The following is a 24,051-nucleotide window of genomic DNA, read 5'->3' as shown; positions in this document are numbered from 1 at the left end:
GCTCTTCTTCACTCTACAGAGTCCGTTCCACTTTCGGGTCACCACACGGGTCGGCTTCAGCAGGCACCATGCTTCATCGAGGCACTGCCAGCCGTATGCCACAGCCGCGAAGCCTACCTTGACTCACCGCGGCAGAGGACGAGACAGGGAAGAGCCCCACACGTTGTGCAGCTCCTTGAGGCCACCGATGCCAAGCCTGCCACCTGGCAGGTTTCATTCGGTAGTTGAGCAAGGCCTTGAAGCACTCAGCTTCCCCCTGATTCTGTCCCCAGTGAGCGTGGCCCCATCTGCCTGCCCCGCCGTCCAGAGGAAAACAAGGGTTGGCTTTTGACAGTGCCGGGCTCTTCTCTCTCTGAAGCTATCACTATCTGACCATTATTGCCATGATGATTGTAACACTCCCACCAATGACACCATCTTCATTATCGCCTTCATCATCATCACCATCACCATCATCATCAACATCATCACCATCACCATCATCATCAACATCATCACCATCACCATCATCACCATCATCACCATCATCATCATCATCACCATCACCATCACCATCATCACCATCATCACCATCATCACCATCATCACCATCATCACCATCATCATCACCATCATCATCATCACTATCATCATCACTATCATCATCATCCCCACCACTACCACCATCATCAGCGCCTTTATCACCACCATCACTATCACCAAGTTTTTCATCACCTTCCCCACCACCACCATCTTCACTGTCCATTTGCCATCACAATTATCACTGCAATCACATTCTTTATCATCACACCTCTGCCACCAGTATTACTATTGTTCCATCTGGGGAACATACCATACGTGCTGGCAACTTCTCTTGCTTACTCTGGATCTCTTCCATTGGAGTGAAGCGCCACAAAGCTTGACTATTACCTGTGTAGCTCCTGACATGCCATTTGCCTCTAAAGGAGATCTAGTCTGAAGGAGATGCCCACACTATGCTTGTGGACTACATGAATTGCAATGATGTTTTCCCCACTGCTGTGCATACTTTAGAGCTGACAAACAGATCCCTGGAATGGTGGAGTATTCTCGGGGAAGTCCCTTCATCCTCAGTTTCCCTTTTCTGTGTATGGGGTAATCACACCATCTTAGCAGTTTTTAGGGCGTTCCTGGGGATGCAGCCCTTCCTGCAGTGTGAGGGTTTGCTAGGCAATCCAGTGCATGTGGCTTTGACAGGCAAGATGCAACTGCATTCTCACAAATGCTTCCACATCCATGTCTACCTCCCCTGTCTCATACCAAGGCTGCAGGAAGAAAGAGCAACAAGCCAGGCATGACAGCATATAAGGGCAATCCCAGGACTCAGGAGGATCACAAGTTCTAGGCAGGCCTGGTCCACATAGCAAGTTCTGAGACACCCAGGGCTATATAGTAAGATCCTGCCTTGAAACAACAGGAAGAAAGAAAAAAGGAAGGAAGGAAGGAAGGAAGGAAGGAAGGAAGGAAGGAAGGAAGGAAGGAAAAGAGTAAGCAGCAATCCACATGTTCCCCTCTACTATGGCTACACCTGTTACTGCCTGGCACACATGGAAGATTCACAAACAGTACTTATAGAATGTATGAATGAATGATTGGATGGATGGAGAAATGAATGGATGGATGACAGATGAAATTTGGATGGATGACAGATCCACCTTTTATATGTTAGGTGGTGCCCAATGGGTTGGCAAGAGTTTCCACTGAAAACCTGAGAAAAAAAGATTCTAAAACAGAGCTAAAAACAGCTTCCTAGCTGTCTCTCTCAAGTTAGTGGCAGCCTGCAGGTTTGAGCTACTATGGCGGGTTCCTGGCATGCATAGTTTGACTGGCAGTGTGGCGGGAATGAGGCGTCTACAAGCAGCACATTATGCTGTGTGGTGGATTTAGCCTTTGCTAGTACAAAAAAAAAAAAAAAAAAAAAGAGGTTTCTGGGCTACACGCTGCTTTGATAAAAGCATAGACCCACTGTTTCTAAGAGTTGATGGCTCCCAGAGCTGGCGGTAAATGTGCCACCACCTTCTTGGGAAGCTGGGGTGGGTGGAGCCAGCAGCCACAGAGCCCTTTCAGTCTTAGTGCAGAATGGTGCAGTTTTAAAGCAATAGGTTCACAATAAGACAGATACAGATGGAACATGATTTTAAATGGTTTACAATGTGTGTAAAAATGTATGTAGATTGAAAGAGAGAAAGGAATATATGCAATTATATAAACAGATAGTTTTTAAAAATAAAGTCTTTAAAAAGACAGTAAAGGTAGTATAAAAAATAAGCCACATAAAGATGGATATTACACAGAGAATCTGGATTGTATTGTCTTTAGGATTCTTAACTGCAAAAAGACATTTGATTATAAAAGCTGTTGAGTTAAGCCAATATGTATATTTTAAAGATAACTTGACTCCAAAATTTGGATCTAAGGATATGTTTCTTTGGAAAGGAGGCTCTGCTTTTATTTCCACAGAAAGCCAGAGGCTATGGATTTGTTCCAGATTAAGATACATCAGGTTTGACCAGCCAAGACCCCCTGAAAGGTCTCCGATGACACCATGACCCACATGATCCAACATCCAGAACAATTTCAAGGCAACTGGCTCAGACAATACAGCCTCCATAATCCTAAAATTTTCTTTGTGTCCCCATAAGATACAGCGCCCCCCTCCAACAGGAAGTAGTAAGAGAAGCTACACCCTAACTCCCAAATATACCAAGCTGGCTTTGGAAATGGAATTGGCTCACTTCTTCTCTAAACCCAAACATATTGCTAAAAAAAAAAAAAAAAAAAAAAAAAGTTGAGAGATAGATTCTTTTGTCCCATATCAGAAGTGCCCTCTGGTGTGGGACAGAGAAAAACCAATATTTTTATTTAAAACAGGTTGCTTATAAATGCAATCTGTTTCTTAAGAAAAAAAGGGATAGTTTAGATGTGATAGGATAAGAGGGTAGATTGTTGAACCTACTTTTAAAGAACAACTTGTTTAAAATGTTTAATGTTGCTATAGGTTTTAGTTTATTGATACAAATTTAGAGTTCATTTTGTTATACTGTTTATATATTTCTACTCTCATTTGAGGTATTATGTTTATGTAACTCATTTAGATTGTAATGGATAATTAAGAAATAGATTAATAATTAGTCATCTATGATAATTATATTTGTAGCCATGATAGTTAAGTCTTCTAGGTATACATAGATATATTTCAAACACTTCAAAGACCTACAGTTTAAATAATATAAGCGTCTGTATGTTTATAAGCGGGCTGTGGGACTGCCGGGGCTTGGCGGGATCCAGAGAGAAACACTCCGGCTACAGAGAGGTGGATGGATGATGGGTGAGTGTACGTGATGAATAGATGGATGATGATTGTTGGATCAATGATGAGTGGTAGATGATGTATGGAGATGAGTGATGGGTGGGTGGATGATTGATGGGTGAATATGGATGGACAGACAAATGGATGGCGCATGCTAACTTCTCTCAGTGTAACTTCAGATAAACCAGAAAACTTTGTAAAAAACGTGAAAGCTTTTCTTACTGCTTAGAAATAAGAAGTTACTGGGGAGAAAGGCAGAAAGGAGCAGTGGTTCCCAGTGACACCAAATGGTTAAAGGTCTCTGTTTTGGGTGGCCTGACCATTTAGTTTCGGCAGCTGTCCCCCAGCTGTCCCCCTCCAGCTGTTCCTGGGAGTCAAACCTCTCTTTGTTTGCCCAGTTCTTAGCAACTGTTGCCTTTTCTGAAGGACAGCACGAGCCAGCTGTCACCCGCAGGAGGAAGAGCAGAAAGGTTGGTCCTGCGGGGAGACACTTTTGACACAGAAGAAACTCGCCATGTGGGCGAGTTCTGGAGGGTCCTTCATTTCTTACACTGCTCCTTCCTTATGGGCTCTGTCACACAGTCAGGAAACAGAGATGGATGCTGGCGCTCAGCTCATTTTCTCCTTTGCATTCAGTCCGGGCCCCCAGCCTAGGGAATGATCCTACCCAGATTCAGTGTGGGATTTCCCACCTCAGTTAATCCAGAAACCCCCTCACAGACGTGCCCAGAGGTTTGCCCCCTAGTGATTCCCAATCCTGTCAACGTGGCAGTCAACACTAGCTATCATGAACGCCCAACAGACAAAGCCACAGGCAAGATACACAGCAAGCATGGATGGCCATGGCCAGGAAGAGCACCTGAGCACCACACTGTCATCATTCCCATGCTTTGAGCTAATGTAGCTCTGGGGTCCTTCTTCCCAGATGAAGTCCCCACAGACATGGAACTACCTTATCCACCACCATAAGACTGCCTACTTGCTAGGAAATTCTAGACATGAGGAAAACTACTATTCTCTTCAAAAGGCTATTGCTGCTCATGCAGTCAACCCCAGGTAGCCTGCTTAAGCTCTGTGCTAAATAGCACTATTAGCATTCCAGCCTCAAGGAAGATATTGGGAGGCTCTTCAAAATAATGAGCACCCATTAAAGGGCCATGAGGTCCAGGCCTGTCATCCCAACTACTTGGCAGTTTGAGGCAGCAGGATGGAAAGTTTGAGGTCTGCCTAGACTACAGAGCAAAGGCCTACCCAGGAAACTTGGCAAGACTTTGTCTTAAAATAAGAAAATTAAAGAGGGATAAAGATAGCAGAAGTCTATTCTATTCTAGCACCTGCCTAGAATCCCTCAGGGAGGGGCTGGGGTGTGACTCAATGATAGAACATCTACCTAGAATCCCTGAGTGAGGGGCTGGGGTATGGCTCAGTGGTAGAGCACCTGCCTAGAATCCCCCAGTGAGGGGCTGGGGTGTGGCTCAGTGGTAGAGCACCTGCCTAGAATCCCTCAGTGAGGGGCTGGGGAGTGGCTCCACAGTAGAGTACTCACCTAACATGTAGGTTCAATCCCCAGTGCCTCAAAAGAAAGAAGAAAGAGAGAGGGAGGGAAGAAGGGAGGGAGGGAGGAAGGAAGGAAGGAAGGAAGGAAGGAAGGAAGGAAGGAAGGAAGGAAGGAAGGAAGGAAGGAAGGAAGGGAAAGATAGAACATGGAGCCAGTATCATTAAAGGCAAGCTTCCAATTTCAGATTCTAAGTTCCCATCCAAGTCCCTGAAAACAGCCAAAGATTCGCTAAACCTCAGCCCAGAGTGAACCTGGCATTATGAAGAAGAAAACTGAATCTGTTTCTGCAGGCCAGTAAGCTTCTCTTCAAATGAGGCCTCGTATTTTTACAAAAATGCTAATTTTGTTTTTCAACACTGCCTGAAAGGGAAGCACAGAGCCTCGAAGCCCTTGCCAGGCTGGAGGGGAGGAAGGGGGTCGAGAAAGCTCCCAGCAGCGGGAGCCAGCTTCCTTGGCTGCATATGACTCGGCAGACAGTGTGTTTTTCCCATCACCTGAGGCCCAGAGCCAATTTGTGCAAAAACAAGCCGCAGAGATAGGCGGGTGGGAGGAAGCGAGACCACACAGATAACAGGAGACAGCTGTGGGAGCCCCACTCGGGCCAGAGGCCGGAGTTTTAATTAGAGCAGCCAAGAACAGAGCTACTGGGTGAAGCACCTGGACGCCCTTCTGTTGGCTCAGGTAATGAGGCCCCAGCCGAGGGCCCAACACATGCTGCAAACATGCAATGCTTCCTAATTACCTCACTGCTTGGCCCTTAGGGCTCAGTCATGCTCCCCCTTGGGGCACCCTATCAAACACCTGGGAAGAGACAGGATGGAGAGCCCCACGGGCCTCCACCTCCCTTCCAGAGCATCCCAAGGCTTCTGAGTACCCTGGGAGCTGTGCTCTGAGGATGCTGGGACTCCAGCCAAGCAGTAACTGTCCCACATCACTGGGAGGGATGAGGGTCTGCCTGGCTTCTGATGGAGACACTCAGCGAAAGAATGCACTTGCTGCCACCCTGGGGTATTTGCCAGGAACATCTTGACTCTGCACAGAGGGGTCACGAAGGCTTGGGGAGATGACATCCTGGCTGAAGCCCCAACTTGGACACTTGATGCTGAGCCTGGAGCAAAGGGCACGGGTCTTCCCTAGACTGGGCCCTGGAGCGCTCTTCTGTATTTAACAGCCTCTGGAGGCCTTCCTTCTGAGTACAGGAGTCTCAAAGACCACAGCAGCCTACCGGGTAACCGAGGCCCAGGATGGGGCAGTGAATGACTTCCTGGGGTGGTCTCAAGATGACATCTTTCCTGAGTGCTGAGTCACAGTGGGGACAGGCTGCAGGTGCTTTTGGCAGCAGAGCCAGGCTCAGAAGGACAAAGAGAAAAATCTAAGGAGAAGCCCACAGATGGTTACCACCTGGCCACCCAGGCAAAGGCCCGAGAGAAGAGGGTTGGCAGTATCGCAGTGATGACGACAGTGATGGGGGTAGTTGTTGGGACAGTAATGGTTTGAAGGTTTAGCGGTGACAAATGACGACGGAGGTGATGGAGAGAAGGCTTAGCTGTTAAGAGAAAATACTACTCTTGCATCCCCAACACCCATGCTGAGTGGCTCACAACTGCCTCTAACTCCAGCGCAAGAGGATCCAAGGCCTCTGACCTTTGTGTGCACACACCCACAAATACACACTTAAAATTTTAAAAGCATTTTTTTAAATGTAAAGATGGTGGTGATAATATTTGTGGTGACGGTGGTGATGACGGCAATGGTGGGGGTGGTAGTGGTGGTAATGGTGGGGATGGTAGTGGTGGTGGTGGTGGTAGTGATAGTGTTAACGCTGATGGCGATGATGGTGGTGATGGTATCAATAATACAAATATACTTTGCTGCTACACCCTTACAGAAATTCTCATAGTAGGTCTTATGACCCTCATTTGACATTGAATCCCAGAGAATGTCATCACAGTCACAAAGTGCACAACTCTCTCACCTGAAGCTGTATCTAAGTGATTGTGTACACATGGTATGCATGCTTGTGCCTGCAGGTGTTCAAAGGAGCTCTAGCCCAGCACTATTATTGGGGCCTCTCTCGAGCCCCCAACACCCACTAGAGCAGAGCCAGTTCCCTGCATATGGAAGTCACCTCAGGATACAGGGACTCCACATACAGAGTGTTCTGTGGATGCTCCCAGCGGCAGAGGCCAGCTCCTTTGGCTGCATATACCCAAGCTGCTCAGTGTCCTCATCCCTATGCAGCTGGGGGAAGGAAAGAATGGGATGACCTGTCGTCACCGGGGTGACTACACGCTGGGACGCTGGCTCTGCTTCAGATGTGTCGTGTTGCCTTCAGCAAAGGACAAAAAAAAAAAGGAAACTGAAGCCATAGTTCATATCCTGTGCAAAAGCCCAGAGAGAGCCTTCCATAGGAGCCAACTAGAAACACAACTGTCTTAGAACTTACCAACTGAGATCAGCTTGTGTGTGTGTGCCTGTGCGTGTGTGTGTGTGTGTGCGTGTGTGTGTGTGTGTACAGGTGCATACACATGGGTACATAGGTGTATGCATGCATGTGGAGGCCCTCAGCGACTTCAGCTCTTGTTCCTCAGCTTCTGTCCATCTTGTTCTTCTGTCTGGCTTGGGGCCAACCAATCAGACCAGGCTGGCCAGCAGTCCTAGAAACCCATTTGTGTCTACCTCCCACCTCTGCTGGGATTACAAGCATGCGCCATCATGCCCCCCTTTTTTCTGTGGGTTCTAGGGATTGAACTTTACCAACCAAGCCATCTCCTCAATCTCATCACCCTCTTCTAAATGAAAGGATTTAACTGGACCTCATCTTTCCCCTTTCCCAACTTGAGTGTCTCTGATACAGCTTAGAAAAAGTCTTGGACAATAAGTTTGTCTTGAACCTGAATCTGGAGGGAGAGGCCATCGGGAAAGGATATGTGACCACCCCTACAAGGCACTGTTCACTTTATTCCACTCATGTGGGGAGAGAGGGGCCCCGAGGTCAGGGCCCAATGCCTGCAGGCTTGGAACTCTGCCCTTGCCAAACCGCAGTGAGCCAGACAGAGCCACTTAAACTTGGCTTCAAGAACACAGGGGAAGGCAGTTCTGGAAGCTGCACAGAGCAGCATCATGTGAGAGATCTGGAGTAGAAGCCTCCCTGCCTGTTCCCTCAGGACCACTTCCTGGAGCCAGCTCCATGGCCAGGAACCAGCATCTAGTGTGTACACATGGAAAGTGAGTTTTCCTCTGTGAAAACAGCAGACACACATGCCATGTGAACCCCTCCCTCCACGGCCAGCTTTGCAAAGAGGTATCATTAACCCAGCCATCTGCTTCCTCGGCTTCTTGGCCACTTGGCTGGAGATCCTGCAGTTCTAGAGTGTTATCAGTGGCCTGCCTCTGCTATAAATGACCAGACAGAGCAAGACTTGCTGCCTACAGTTGTATGACAGGGAACAGCCCTGGGAGGGCCAGCCCCGCCAAAATCAGCTGTGAACCCACAGCATGTCCACAAAGGAGTGGGTCAGGCCCAGTGTGGGATCCCTACCTACCATCCCAGCTGTCAGGAAGCCGAGGCATGAGGATAACAAGTTCAAGGCTTACCTGAGCTGCATAATGAGACCTTGTCTCAAAAAGGCAGAAAGGGGCAGGGGAGATTGTTCAGTGGATAAAGCACTTGATGTGCAAGCACAAGGACCTGAGTTCAAACCCCAGAACCCATAAAAACACCAGGGTTCAAACAGGGGTAATTATAAGTCCACAAAGCTCCACTCCTAGATAAAGAGCCATGGTAGATGGCTGCTGAGACGGGGGCCATCAGTCTTCTCCAAGGAGGAGCCCCCCCCACCCCCGATAGGCCATCCAATCCAAGTGGACAGCCCTAAACACATATACATATGAGTAACACTAAATGGACTCTGCAGAGGGGTGAAGGGGTGTGTGTGTGTGTGTGTGTGTGTGTGTGTGTGTGTGTGTGTAAAATAAATACAGAAGGAATCCCAAAGGGAGTTTGGGAGAAGGAGTTAGAATGGGGAGAAGAAGGGATGTAAATGATGTAAATATAGTGTACTCATGTATGAAATTCTAAATAATAATAATAATCATTTAAACTACACACTTGTCATCCAAGTCCTTAGTAGGCAGAGAGAATAGACTCTGAGGCTCACTGGCTGTCCAGCTTGGACTGCCTGGTGAGTTCTAGGCCATTGAGAGACTCTGCTTCAGAAAATCAAGGTATATAGTGCCAGGGGATGACACCCAAAACTGACCTCTGACCGCTACAAGCACATACCCACATGGGCATGTACACACATGTACCTGCACACACACAAGTTAATGTCCCTGTACATACACAGAAAGGAAAATAAAAGGGAAGAGACAGCCTGTTGAAGTGACAATCCACCATGGAACACGTGAGTTCCTATCTAAGGAGCAGAAGGGGGCCACAGAGATGCCCATGAAGATCCACTCAGAGTTGAACAAGGGGTCCTAGGGCAGTCCCCAGACAGCTGCCTTTCACTTTGAACCCTTCTCTCTGCACCTGTTGAGGTTTTAACCATGTGAATGCCACACTCACTCAAAGTCAAATCCCAAATGACAGTGGAAATGGATGCATAAACTCAAGTTAGAACAGGCACTAAGCTGGGGAGACGGCTTAGTCAGTAGCAAGCTTGCCTCACAAGCATGAAGTCTGAGCTCAATTCCTGGCTCCAAAGTAAGAAGCCAGTAGTGACAGTGCTGGGGGAGGACCCTCCTGTAGGCTATGAATGTATGTTGTTCTCATTGGTTGATAATAAAAGCTGATTTGGACTATAGCCAGGCAGAATCAGGCTGGGCCAGAAAGCCAAATGGAGATACAGGGAGAAGAAGGGCAGAGAGCAGAGACACACAAACCAACCACCCAAGGAGCAAGATACCAAAGGATCTGTATGCCAAGGGCCACGTGGCAATGCATAGATTAACAGAAATGGGTTAAATGTAAGAGCTAGTTAGTAATAAGCCTGAGCCATTGGCCAAGCATTTATAATTAATATAAGCCTCTATGTGATAATTTGGGAAGTGGCTGCAGGATGGCGTGGGACAGAGAAAAGCCTGTATTTACATGACAATGTGTGCTTGTAATCCTGGTGCTTTGGAGGCAGAGACAGATGGATCCCCAGAACTCACTGGCTGGCCAGCCTACCCAAATCAACTAGTTCCAGGTTTCAGAAGACACTGGGTTTCAAAACGTAGATGGATGGTGAGGGATGACCCCAAGGTTAACCTCTGGAGCTCATGCGCACACACACAGAAGCACAGTATCTCAGTCAACTCTTTCCCCCAGTGACCAGAGCTGTTTTCCCACGAAAACACAGCTAGCAGCTGGACAAGGGAATCCCGTGGCCGCCATGGCCAATTACCATGAACTGGCACCTGAAGCGAGAATTGTTTTTCTCAACACTTCCAAAAACTCAGAATCAAGAGGTAGAGCTAAGGTCCAGACTGCATCCCTCCAGAGCTCTAGGAAAGTCCCTTCCTGCTTCTCAGTGTCCTATGATGGTAGGCATTCCTCTCTGGTCACCACGACACTCCATCTCCACTTCTGTGGCAGGTAGCCTCTGCACATCTTCCCTCATCCCCGCCCCCCCAACAAGGGCACATATGCCACTTAGAGTCCCCTAGAAAATCCAAGGTCATGCCCACCCATGTCCTCAAGTGTGGGAGAAAGCAGTCCTCAGAACCAAACGGCCACCATTTTTATCACATTATCTGTGCCTGCATGTAAGTGTCAATCATGATCTTGCCTGTGGACTGATGATGTTCCTTGTTGGAGAAGATTATTTTAAAGTGTGTTACTTTTGTTTGGGAGGAGAGATGGAGGAACGAGAGAGAAGGAGGAGGAGGACTCCAGTGGCCAGCCACTCAGCTACACAGCAAGCCATGGAGTAAGAGTAAGATTTACAGAAGTTAAAAAAATGGGAAAAGCCCAGAGGCAAAGGGTAGATTGGATAATTTAAGTTAAGAAAAGCTGGCTAGAAATATAAACTAGGCCAAGTGAAGGCCAGGAATTCATAAGTAAGACTAAGCCTCCATGTGTGCATTTATTTGGGAGCTGGGTGGTGCCCGCCCCAAAAAAAGAGCAAAAACACCACTACATTCCCCTTTGAGAAAGAGGAGGTGGAGAGGGTCAGTGGACCCCATCTGAGGTTCCAGCCACTCCTCCTGGCCTCTGTATGCAGTTAGCCCTCATTTCAAGAGGCCTGGGGAGTCAGGGGTGCTAGGATACATAGACTGGGGAAGGTTAGCTGAGGATCTCCATCACCCATGCTCTGTAAGCCCAATGAGCTCACTAAATCCCCAGGGCAGCTTTGGGGGAATTGAACTTTCTCCCCAGAACCTTAAAAGGAGTGGGTAGATGACATTTATGTCTCCCCAAGGAAGGAATTCACTCAACATCAAGTTAGTCACATCTTCTGTGCCATATGGAGGAGCATTCCTCCTTCCAGGAATTGGCTCATGTGTACCATTGGGAGGCCTCATTCCCTACCAAACCAGGGTAGAACCTTACTGGTTACTTTTCTAGTTACCTCTGTCAAATCCCTGAGAGACGGAAGGAACTTAAGGGAGAAGACGTTCATTTTGGCTCATGGTCAAATGAGTCAGCTCCCTGTGGCAAGGAAGACAGGATGGCCTGGGTGGCTCTAGGCATGGTGGTGGGAGCTTACGGTAAACGTGTTCACATGTTGGCAGATCAGAACGCAGAGAACATGAACCGAAAGTGAGGTGAAGCTATAACCCCCAAAGACCCACCTCTGACAACCATGCCTTGGGTCTCCTAGCTTCTACAAACTTCTACAATACCAACACCAGCTGAGGGTCAAGAGCCCAAGCACGGGAGAGCTGGCAAGATGGTTCAGCCATAAAGGTGCTTGCTGTCAAGCTTGGTGACCTGACTCAATCCCCAGGGCTCACACAGTGGAAGGAGAGAAACAGTTCCTGAAAGCTGTACTCTTACACACACACACACACACACACACACACACACACACACACACACACTAAATAAATAAATAAATAAATAAATAAGCAAGCAAGCAAGCAAGCAAGCAACTGATAAATAAATAAATAAAGTTGGGGCACTTAAGTTTGTAGGGTGCATTTCATATTCAAATGCTAACAAAAGAGTCACACTAGCCTCCTACATCAGTTGATATAAACAAGAAAAAAATACATATTTTTTGAGGTGGGTTTCATGTCATCTAGATTGGCTTCAGACTAGCTATGCAGCTGCAATATGCCTTGAACTCCTGATCCTCCTGCATCCACCTTCCAAGGGTTGGGATTACAGGTGTAAATGACCATGCCTGGTTTATATAAAGCTTACACAGCAAGCGCTCTATCCATCAAACCATCTCCAACATCCCCCTCTTGCCTTCCGAGACAAGGTCTTGCTCATGTAGATCTGGATGGCCTTGAACTCACAGCAATCCTCCTGCCTCGGCCTCCTGAGTGTTGAAATTACAGGCATACACCACCACACCCAGATAAACCTTTCTGGTTTTTCTAATCATGTATACAATGAACTTCCCAAACACAGCACTGGACCCCTTCCTGGCTCCCAGGTTTCTCTCCATGAAATAACAACGTCCATCCCACTCTGCTGTTCTGACTGTTCTAGAGAAGATAAGGCCGGCACTGACATAGGGAAGATGCTGGAACATTCAGCCACATGATCAGAGCAAAAGACAGCATTCCAGTGTCTTACTACAAGCTTGAGCATGTGGAAGCTGTGAATCCCGACCCCATAATTGAGAGATGGCTCAACACTCCCCCAGGACCAGGGACACGGCTCTTGTAATGGTCCAGACAGGCACTGTATTGTAGAAGTTGCCCCCTCCTCGTGAGCCCACAGGAAACAAAAGCCTGCTTCTCCCAGAGCCAGCATCCCCTTGACTCCCAGCATGGTTCAGCCCGGAGGGATGGTGTGTAAACCCAGGCATGCTTACCTCCTTTCGTTGTCATCCAGGTGTGAGAAGAGCACATTCTTGGAAATGGCCTTAGCCAGTGCAGTCATGGTCTTATAGTCCTTGGGAATGACCTGTGGAGAAGCCATGGAGCAGACCTGTTAGCCCTGGGGAGAGGGCTAGCTTTCCAAGCTTCTGCTAGAAACTAAGGAAACATTCCATCCTGGAGCCACAATCCTGCCATCCTCATGAGACTAGTATCAGGCCATGCTAAAAGAGCACTAGGGAATGTCACATATATTTTTTCTTTAAAATTTTTTAATTACATTTGTTTATATATTGGGGTAGGGTTTGCATGCCATAGTGTTCATATGGAGGTCAGAGATCAACCCGCCAGAGGTAGTTCTCTTTCCACCATGTGGTTTCTAAATATCAAATTCAAGTCATTAGGTTTGGTAGAAAGCATGTTGACCTGCTGAGACATCTTGCCAGCCCACCTTTAGAAAACTTTTAAATAAATAAAAAGCAAGAAAACTGAAGTAGCCCAGTAAGAGGCTTGGGCACTGTCTCTAATCTTTAGAGTTTAGAATTGTTTGGGGCCAGTGGCTCTTTAGAACTTCAGAGCCATCCTAGAAGGTGCCAGAAGACAGTACCTTTTGTTAATTTTTTAAAACCTCACTGAATTTGTAGAAAGATATAAGCAGTTGTTTAAATATTAAAAGGCTAAGAGTGTAATAATATAGTGCTTTCCTACAATCCCCCAGTGAGGGGCTGGGGTGTGGCTCAGTGGTAGAGCCCCTGCCTAGAATCCCCCAGTGAGGGGCTGGGGTGTGGCTCAGTGGTAGAACACCTGCCTAGAATGCCCCAGTGAGGGGCTGGGGTATGGCTCGGTGGTAGAGCATCTAAGCAGGTTCTCTATCACTGAGCCACACTCAAACCCCTAGGGATTCTAGGCAGGTGCTTTACCACTGAACCACACACTCCCCAGCAGTCCCTCACTGTAGCATTCTAGGCAAACACTATACTGTGCCATGCCCCTCACCCATCGAGCTTTGAGAGTCCTACTAGATTCATGATGGAGAAGTTGCCTCCATGGTTTAATCTGATTCCTTTAGCTTTCTTAGATGACCTTCTCCTGTCCGAGGGCCTTGTCAGGTGACATTCAGTATTCCACCACCTTGGTCTGCTCTGATCTGTGACATGTCTTCACAGTCCTCTGCTTTTGATGGCCCTGGAACTGTGTAGCACATGCCACTCTCTGCAGATAGCCCCTGACTATGGGACTATCTGAAGCTTTGCACATAGCCAAACTGTGGCTCTAGCAGCGGGAGAGAGGATCACAGAGGGCACGTGCTCTGAGGAGTTTCTCTGTTTTGATCTTGCTATGTGGCTCAGGCTGGCCTGGATCACAGGCATGCATCACCATACCTGGCGGCTTCCTGGTGGGTTTACCACGATGCCAACGTTACTTTTTATCAGCTACTCATACAGTGTTCAATTCTGGAGTGAAGGCAGAGTGGGGGTGGGTATTTAGAGGCTGCAGTGTTCCTGGTTTTCAAGATGAGAAGCATTCTATATACTGATAAAAATGATAGCTGCACAACACTGAATGGCCAACACCGCCCAGCTATGCACCTAAAAATGACTAAAATGATACAGCAGGCTGGCCTGTGTCTGCCGAATTCCTGTGAGGGACTTGTAGACCAGGCCTGTTGGGGATGTTTGGGTTGGTGAGGTGTAAGGGTAGAGTCCAGGCCTCATAGCTTAGTGCCCCGAAGAGAGAGACAAGACGGCATGCAGCAGGACAGAATGACAGCCTGTCTCATCCTGGAGAACCCTTCTTCTCCCCAAGACTGTTAAAGTCCTAAAACTATAGGGAGCTGCTGACCACGCCCCCAGCCCCTACAAAAGCTACATCAAATACTACTTGGTTCATAGTGGCCATGGCAACAGCAATCCCACACAGAACCAAGACTCCCATCCCATAGGGCCCCATGCTCTCGGCAGACTGGAAATCTAGATCCTCGGGGCTGACAGAGGTATCCTGGCTGTATGTGGAAATATGACAGGGTTCTTTACCTTCCTCACGTAGGAGACGGCGTCTTCTTCAGTGTAAACCTCGGCGCTCACACCTCCCCGCCGGCGGCGTGCCTTTACCACAGGGTTTGGAGGTGTTGGGGAGATCTCATCATCATGGGAATCATACTGTGAGTTTGACTTCTGCCGAGCCAAGATCTGCCTGTTTTCCTCCTGTGAGGGAAGAAAGGGAAGGTGAAAAAAAAATGGTTGTCATCTGAGTGTGGGGGCTAAGACCTGTCATCCCACCTATACTCAGGAGGCTGAGGCAGGAGGATCAGAGCATTCAAGTCCAGCCTGAACTGAAAGTGAGATCCTTGTCTCAAAAAGTCAGAAGGGATCTGGGGATATAGTTCAATGGTAGAGCACCTGCCTAGAATCCCCCAGTGAGGGGCTGGGGTGTGGTTCAGTGGTAGAGCACCTGCCTAGAATCCCCCAGTGAGGGGCTGGGGTGTGGCTCAATGTAGAACACCTGCCTAGAATCCCCCAGTGAGGGCCTGGGGTGTGGCTCAATGTAGAGCACCTGCCTAGAATCCCCCAGTGAGGGGCTGGGTGTGGGTCAGTGGTAGAGCACCTGCCTAGAATCCCCCAGTGAGGGGCTGGGGTGTGGCTCAATGTAGAGCACCTGCCTAAAATTCCCCAGTGAGGGGCTAGGGCATGGCTCAGTGGCAAAGCTCTTGTCTAGAATCCCCCAATGATAAAAAAGAAAAGAAAAGAGAGGGGAGGGGAGGGGAGGGGAGGAGAAGGAAAGGAGGAGAGGAGAGGAGAGGAGAGGAGAGGAGAGGAGAGGAGAGGAGAGGAGAGGAGAGGAGAGGAGAGGAGAGGAGAGACGAGACAAGACCATACCAGAGAGCAGCAGTCAGAGCAACGCCTAGCATGAAAGTCCTGTACATGGAGACAAGGTCCCCAGAGTCTTCAAGATGAAGCAAGTGACTCACAGCTCACTCCACAAGCTCCTGATCATCATCATCATCCCTGGAGGACTTTCCTCCCCCAGGTGCCATTGATGTTCCCTCTCTTACTGCTGATGGTGGTAAAAACCATCACTTCAGGACCTATAACCACAATATGGTTAGCCCTCTCTCTACTGTCCCTCTAGACAATGGCCCCTCTCCTGCCAGGCCCTGGGCATCTACACATTCCCTTGCTCTCAAATGGGCAACTCTGCCATCCATAATGCTCACCTCAGACCCTCTTCTCTTCATTTCTGTAATGAGAAAATTTGTTAATGAGCCTGATCCTGGGACCTGATGCCAACCTCTCATATTCTGAGGCCACCACCGAGTAACACCCTATGGGAGGGGGGGCTCTACCCACCCTGAACCTTGGTCATCAACCAGGACCAGGACCTATCTGTGGTACCTCACTCTGCTCCCACCATATGACCATTCACTGCTCCCTCTGATGGTTGATATGCCCCCAGGGCCTTTGCCCTTGCTGATCTGGAATCCTGGCATGCCTAGAACTCCATGTGGCCCCATCTCCCATCTGGAGGTCTGTGTCCCACCATTACTTAAACTACAGTGACCTACTATCACAAGACAAACAGTGTTCCTTCTCCAAATTCACGTCCACCTCAGACCTCACCAGGAAATACATTTCTCCACAAAAATGCGTCTAAGGATGGGATAAAGCAAGATCATAGCTGATCTGAACAGATCCCCAAATCTGATGAGAATGTGTTTGGAAAACCCAAGTAAGAAGATATCAAGACCACAAGAAGATGGAGGGAGAGACTAGAGTAGCACACCTGCAAATTGTACTGTGGACCACCAGAGCCACAAGTGGCAAGAAGGACCCTCCCCAGACCTCTGTGGGGAGCACAACCCTGTGATGCCTATCCTCAAGAGTCCTGGCCTCCACAGCCCTAAGTCTGTCTTTGAGAAACAGCACTTAAGAAAAGCACAGAGCAGGTGTTAAGAGAGCTGCCATTTGTGATTCTTTTGAGAATTCTGTTTAGCTCTTTAGCTCATTTTTTAATTGGATTGTTCGGTATTTTGATGTCTAGTTTCTTGAGTTCTTTATATACTTTGGAGATCAGTCCTCTGTCAGATGTGGGGTTGGTGAAGGTCTTTTCCCATTCTGTTGGCTGTCTTTTTGTCTTATTGACCGTGTCTTTTGCCCTACAAAAGCTTCTCAGTTTCAAGAGGTCCCATTTATTAATTGTGTGCTCAGTGTCTGTGCTGTTGGTGTTATATTTAGGAAGTGATCTCCAGTGCCAATGCATTCAAGACTTCTTCCTACTTTCTCTTCTATCAGGTTCAGTGTAACTGGATTTATGTTGAGGTCGTTGATCCACTTGGACTTGAGTTTTGTGCACGGTGACAGATATGGGTCTATTTGTAATCTTTTACATATTGAATCCAGTTATGCCAGCACCATTTGTTGAAGATATTATCTTTTTTCCATTGTATACTTTTATCAAAAATCAGGTGTTCATATGTGCATGGATTGTCAGGGTCTTCAATTTGATTCCATTGGTCTGTATGTCGGTTTTTTTGCCAGGGCCAAGCTGTTTTTACTCAATTACTGGGCAAGCCTCAATGAAACATTTCACTATTGGGATAAGAATTTATACTGTATCAAGCTGATAATAGAAAAAATAAATATATAAAAATTAAAAAAAGAAAGGCTCTTTGCTTTTACATACAAGAGAGAGAGAGAGAGAGAGAGAGAGAGAGAGAGAGAGAGAGAGAGAGCTGCATCCTCTCCCCTACCCCCAAGTAGCTCATGATATCCAGGAAGCTGGTTCCTGCTCAGGCTGTAGTCTGTCCTTGTGTATGCCAACTTCACACTAATCTCAATAGTGGTCACCTCCCCTGAACCTCCAGAGAGGGGTCCCAGTTGTGGGAGATGCTCAACCTGAGCCCCAGTTCTTCAGGGAGAAGTAGAGGCCAGAGGAGGTTGGCCACCCATTCTACCCATTCATGCCCTTCCCTCACTTCCTGACTCCTTACAGCTCTCTCTCTACCCAGAGCACTCCCAGCACCTTGAATGGCCCCCATCATCCACCTCCAGCTCAATCAGGAGTCTTCCTGGTAGAACAAGATGGCAGAATGTCTTTCAATCTTCATAGAGAGGGCTGTGGTCATCCCACAACCCATGGTGTCACCTCCCATCCTCTATCAACTGCAGTCTGGAAATATTAAATGGAAATTTCTAGAATGAAGAGTTCCTAAGTTGTGTGTTGTTGTTGTTGTTTTGCTTTGTTTGATCATTTTTGCAATGCTAGCCATAGAACCCAGGGTTTGACACATCCTAAGTAAGCTCTCTACCACTGAGCCATGCTCCAGCCTTTCACTGGGGGATTCTAGAGGTGATCAACCACTGAGCCATGTCTCTAGCCCTGTGCTTGCTTTTATTTTGAAACAGGGTCTCACTAAGTTACCCATGTTGGTCTTGAACCTATAATCCTCCAGCCTCAGCCTCGGGAATAGCTGGGGTTCCTTCTCATCCTCTTCCCCACAACCTTCATGACTTCTCTCAGCTCTTGGGACATCCCCAACCCAGATCCCTTCCTGTACCATCAATATGATGGAGTCTTCTACCAGGTTGGAGACTCATGGATTCCCCCCAGGGCATCATTGGTGAGTGTGGAACTTAGATGGACTGGCTGCCTCCTCATCAGTGCCTTCTAATAGCCCCAAACAGAACTCATCCAGTCCAAGGCTGCTACCACAGCTCCAAGATGCCCATCTTCAGACACACATCCTGGAAGATGACCTCAGTGTCAGGCAAAATCAAGGCTGGGTCCCTTCCTATGATCCTGAATCTCCTGCCATGACTTTAAAAAAAAAAAATCTTCTCAAACATCACACAGACAGAAGGAAAGAGGCTGGCGTGAGAACTCAAGGTACCTTAGCTTCCTGCTGGCTATGAGGTTTATAGCAACCTAGGCTGTCCTGCAGGCCTGTGAGAAAAGGAGAGCAGGGCTAGGGGTGTGGCTCAGACAGACTGCCTGTACCCAGAAGGCCCTGGGTGCTATCCCCAGCACCACGTAAAGCAGTGCTCCTGCAATCCCAGTACTCAGAAGGCAGCAGAAGGAGGATTGGGAGTTCAAGGACAGCCTCGGTTACACAGCAAGTTCAGAGCCAGCTTGCAAAACACATGTGATCCTGTCTAAAAACAAAAGCAAAACCAGGGCCCTCATGTGGAAAATTCCAGCCGACCGTTGTGGGAATTGGAGCATAGGAGACCTTCTCAAACAGACCTGAGCAGGCAAGGCTGCACAAGGGATGCCAGGTGTCGGCAAAGCCCTGCCAACACTGGTTACAACCCCCCACCTCATCTTTCTGATGTGTGCCAGCTGGGGCCCTCTCCTCACAGAGGTGGGTGCAACAGGCTACCTACCTGCTGCTCCAACCAAAGGGTCCACATCTCCACCTAGCAAGCGCAGCCAGGAGAAGGGGCCCATCCCCCACGGCTGCACTTCATCACAGTGACTGGCTGAATCTCACTCAGTGCCTCAAATCACTGGATCCTGAACACCCAGCCAGGAAACCACAAAGAACTCTGGATGCAGTTCTACAAGGCGGTTTAAAAATATCTTTTACAGAATTTCCCGCAAGAAGACAGCAGGTGGGCGAGGCACCGCCCCTCCCTCCAGACACTCCACACTAACGATAGTACATTAAATATGCGCATATATAAATCGACACCACCAAGAAGAATGGGAGAGATGCCCGCCATCAAGAAGTTTCAGAGGATTCCTAGAAAAAGAACAGGCAACCTGGGAGGGAGTGGGATCCAGGACAGGCATGGGCTTCCCTAGCTTCAGGAAAGGAGTGGTGTGCCCTGCAGAACTCCCTGGAACAGTGAAGCCCAGAGTAGACTCCAGATGAGGACGGTAAGACCAAAAACCAGACCTAGGCTGGCCCTGCAGCGGGCCAGTTCCACAGGCTCTCATTGCTTCCCCTGCTTAGTTTTCATTACGGAAATGTTCAAGATAATACAAAAGTATGACTCATCAAACACCCAGAGCCCAGATCTACCCAGGATCAAAGGAGACCCACTCCTCCACCCACCCCACCCCTTAGTCACACATACCAGGAGAGTACCCAAGATGCCACCGTGTAATTTGAAGGAGCAAAATGGAATTCTGCTTGCCAATTTGTTGACATAAACAACATCGGAAATAAATAATGTATCTCAGAAATGATGCTGCCACCACCACACACCCCAAAGCCAGGCTTTGTGAGGAAGGATGGTTTACCCAGTGTGGTCGTGGTTTATGTCCAAGGTTATCCAGCAACCCAACATCTAATGGGCAGCCCTTTCCATGCTCCTGAGCTCCTGAGAGCCCAGGATCTTCCTCTACACACACACACACACACACACACACACACACACACACACACACACAAACACAAGCGTGTGCGGAAGGTGAAGGTATGGAGAAACCCCGGCTAGAGTCAGACCTGGTAGAACATGCCTCCCTGTCATCCCAGCACTTGGGAGGCTGAGGCAGAAAGACCATGAGTTTGAGGCCAACCTGAGCTACCCAGCAAGACCCTATCTCAAGAAACCAACGACAGGGTGGGGAATGTAGCTCTGTTGGTAGAGAGTTTGCTTAGGGTGCATGAGGCCCTGGGTTTGATCCCTAGCGCCTCATAAACAGAGAATGGTGGCACCCACCTCTAGTCCTGGCCTTCCAGAGGGCCTGTTCTCCATAATGAGTTCCAGAACAGCCAGGGCTATGTAATGAGATACTGTCTCAAAATCAAAAATGAAAAGCAAACAAACAAAAACATATACAGGTATGGACAGGGGCTCCAGGAACAAGTTATATTCTTGTAGGAAACATCTAGACTACAGGACATTCCAGCCCTCCTACCTCCACCCCACTCTGACAGAGGGGTACTTGACAGCAGCTGTGAGGGAAGCTTCCACCCATGCCCACGGGATGAAGGCTGGACCTCCCAGAACACTGAGGGAAGGCTGACTCACGAGCCCTGTAGTGTGAGTACAGCCTCCAGCATTAGTGGCTGACTCATTTCCACAAGGTCTCATCCCGTGCCTTCCCCACAGTGAAACATAGTCTATGCTCATTCTCTGTGGACCTGTCACTCAGCAAGCTTGGCGAGCCTGTGTCGGGTTCAAATCTTGGAGTTGAGCTACAAGGGGGTACAGAGTGTGCTCCACCGGCACGGGCTACCTCATCTCACACAGAGCCTGGTGCTCTAGAACCTCAGGCCAAACAACATCACACTGTCCTGTTGCCTTGACAACCAACCTCAGCATCTCTGAGCTGACTGCCATTCTGGTATATCTCTCCACTAGAACAGATTAACAATTAATCCCGGAAATATCTTGTATGCTCAGAGAGGTCATTGCTAAGGAGAGAGAGAGAGAGGGGAGAGGAGAGGAGAGGAAAGGAGAGGAGGGGAGGGGAGGGGAGGGGAGGGGAGGGGAGGGGAGGGGAGAAAGAGAAAAGAAAAGAGAAGAAAGAGAGGAGAAGGTCGGAAGACAACCTGAGCTGTTGCTCTCTGGTGCTGTTCACTGTTTTTCTGTTTTGTTTGAGACAGTGTCTCTCCCTAGCCTGGAATTCATCAAACAGGCTAGGCAGCCTGCCCAGCAAACCCCACTGTCTAAGCCCCCCCCCCCACCCCCCCCCGTGCTGGATTGTAAGGGCCCACTGAACCCAGGTCCTTACATTTACAAACACTTCTAATAACTGAGCTATCTCTCTCCAGACCTATTACTGGCTTTTTGTTGCTGTTCTGGTTTTATGGTTGTTTTGCTGCGCTCCCAGATGTGGTGGGGAATCTCACCCACAGGGCTGATCACTTACTTCCTTTATGGTGCAGATGCTCTGCCCTCCAGTATCCCATGAGCTCCTCCTGTCAGGTCCCTGAGGACTTACCCTGTGACCTCATTTAGGTTCCTCAGCAACCCTTTAAGAGGGTGACAGCATCAAACCCCACCAAGATAATATACCATAAAAACAAAGGAGGGAGATCCTTGTTTGAGAAGACTACACTCACTCTCTGGGTGTATCGTAATTTTGCCCTCCTCCATATGTCTCTCTTAACTCCTGCACTTAAAATCTGTTTTAAAAGGCTCTTAGAGTCAGCTGCCCAATAACCAGAGTGTGATCCCCAGGACACACAAGGTGGAAGAGAAGGAGCAACTCCCAAGTTGTCCTCTGACCTCCTCCCCCTGTAAGTGAACACAACACCCAATAAATAAATGTAATTAAAAATTTGGGCAGTGGTGGTGCATGCCTTTAATCCCAGCACTCAAGAGGCAGAGCCAGGTGGATCTCTGTGAGTTCGAGCCCAGCCTGGTCTACAGAGTGAGATTCAGGACAGGCACCAAAACTACACAGAGAAACCCTGTCTTGAAAAAGTGAAAAAAAAAAAATTTAATTATTTTATGTGTATGGGTGTTTTGCCTGCATGTATGCCTGTGCATCATGTATGCCTAGTACTTGAAGAGGTCAGAAGAGGGCATCAGACTCCTTGGAACTAGAAATACAGATCATTTGTGAGCTGCTATGAGGGTGCTGGGAATGGAACTAAGGTCCTCTGGAAGAACAGCTGGGGCTCTTACCCACTGAGTAACTCTCCAGCCCCAATAAATGTAAATGTTTGTTAAGAAACCTCAACTCTGCTTCATATTAGCCCATCGTGAAATTCTTTTCCACTGTGAGGCCACAGATATGATTTTTATCAGAATCAAGGTCTCTAAAAGGTAAAAAGAAATCCTCCACCTGCTATGGACCAGAGTGTGGAACTGTGCCTCTGTCTCTGCCTTCAATGGCAGATTTCCGTTTTCCGGAAATGTATCTGGCTTCTTTCACTAAGCTTCCTGTTTCCAGAGTCCACCTATCTTGTTCCTTTTCATGATTGAGTCATATTGCATTATCAGTGCTTTCTTTCACAGCTGACAAGTATTCCACTGGGGGGTGGGGGTGGTTATACCAGTGTGTTTAGTCCTTTGCCTAAAGGTGCATCTCAGCTACTGTAAGGCTGCTGCAAGCATCCATGCATAGACGTGCCTGGATACCTGCCTGTCTTCAGAGCTCAGGGTGTTCACTCAGATGCAGAGATGCTGAGTCACACATGCAATAAGGAAGGTTCCTTTTTTAAATTAACTTATTCATTTTTAATTACATTTATTTTTTAAATTACATTTATTGTGGGGAGGTGAGTGTGCATGCTGTAGTATATGTATGTGGAGGTCAGAAGTCAACTTGTGGGAGTTGGTTCTCTCCTTCCATCCTGGGGACTGAACTCAGGTCTTCAGGCTTGGCTGCAATCACTTCTACCCTCTGAATAATCTTGCCAGCCCCAATCAGTGTTCCACTTTTTGAGAAACTGCTGCTGGACTCTTCTCCATGGTAACTACACTATTTTATGTCAGTAACATTGTGAAGCCACAATTCCTCCACACTGACACCAACATGTTATTTTATTTGGCCTGTGGACACCTCGATTTTGTGAGAACAGTGAGACCCAGATGTTGGAATGACCGGGGGCAGAGACAAAAGAAGGTCCTGTCTGGACAAGACCCCAAGGATCCTACAGAATTGTCCCTAAAGGGACAAACCTGCCACCTGGAGCCAATGACTCTGAGCAAGGGAAGATGTAGAGAGAGGCCTGAGTCTTCTCCTTATGTGGGGTTCCAAGCCATGTTTGGTAATTCCTATGAATGTCTAGAGGCCCAACTCACAAACACCTCCAGCAAGAAGATTTTATATGGTCCCCCTCATTCCTCTACCCACTTCCTAAGCATTCTTATTCAAATGATTTACAGCTTTGAGACAGACAAAATGACCTGAGTCTCTATGGGATTTTGGTTAGGAGTAGGGTACTATTAAATGGTGTTTAAAAAAAAAAAAAAAAAAAAAAAACAGTTCTCATGGGTCAGCAAGGTGGCTTAGTGCATAAAGGTCCTTGCCAACCAAGCCTGACTACCTGAGTTCAGTCCCTGGAACCTACACCTTTGAAGGAGAGAACCAATTCCTACAAATGGTCCCCTGACTTCCGACTACATAAACAGGCTGTGTAAAACCCATCACTATACTCAACCAGTATTCCCTCATTGGAGTCTTTTCTTAGTTGTTTTGACTTTGGTGTTGACTGTAGTGGGGACTAGACCCAGGGCCTCAGGCTTGCTAGGTATGCACTGTGCCATGGAGGTACCTCCCT

The 24,051-nt window shown here is 48.0% G+C and overlaps 1 protein-coding gene across 4 annotated transcripts in view; it reads right to left on the bottom strand.

Annotated features, from left to right (window-relative positions):
- Prkar1b (protein kinase cAMP-dependent type I regulatory subunit beta) overlaps window positions 1–24,051 on the bottom strand; it is a 139,998-nt gene that overhangs the window by 80,696 nt on the left and 35,251 nt on the right. For all 4 annotated transcript variants that reach the window (XM_036172323.1, XM_036172322.1, XM_036172321.1 and 1 more), the window contains exons 3-4: window positions 14,903–15,073; window positions 12,866–12,957 (exon numbers count right to left, since the gene is read on the bottom strand). In XM_036172323.1, the coding sequence (XP_036028216.1) occupies window positions 12,866–12,957; window positions 14,903–15,073 (263 nt within the window). The remainder of the gene's footprint in view (window positions 1–12,865; window positions 12,958–14,902; window positions 15,074–24,051) is intronic.

The sequence above is a fragment of the Onychomys torridus genome, chromosome 22 (genome assembly GCF_903995425.1).
Source record: "Onychomys torridus chromosome 22, mOncTor1.1, whole genome shotgun sequence".
Lineage (NCBI taxonomy): Eukaryota > Metazoa > Chordata > Mammalia > Rodentia > Cricetidae > Onychomys > Onychomys torridus.
The sequence above is the reverse complement of the archived record's forward strand: the minus strand, read 5'-3'. Positions and strand labels throughout refer to the sequence as shown.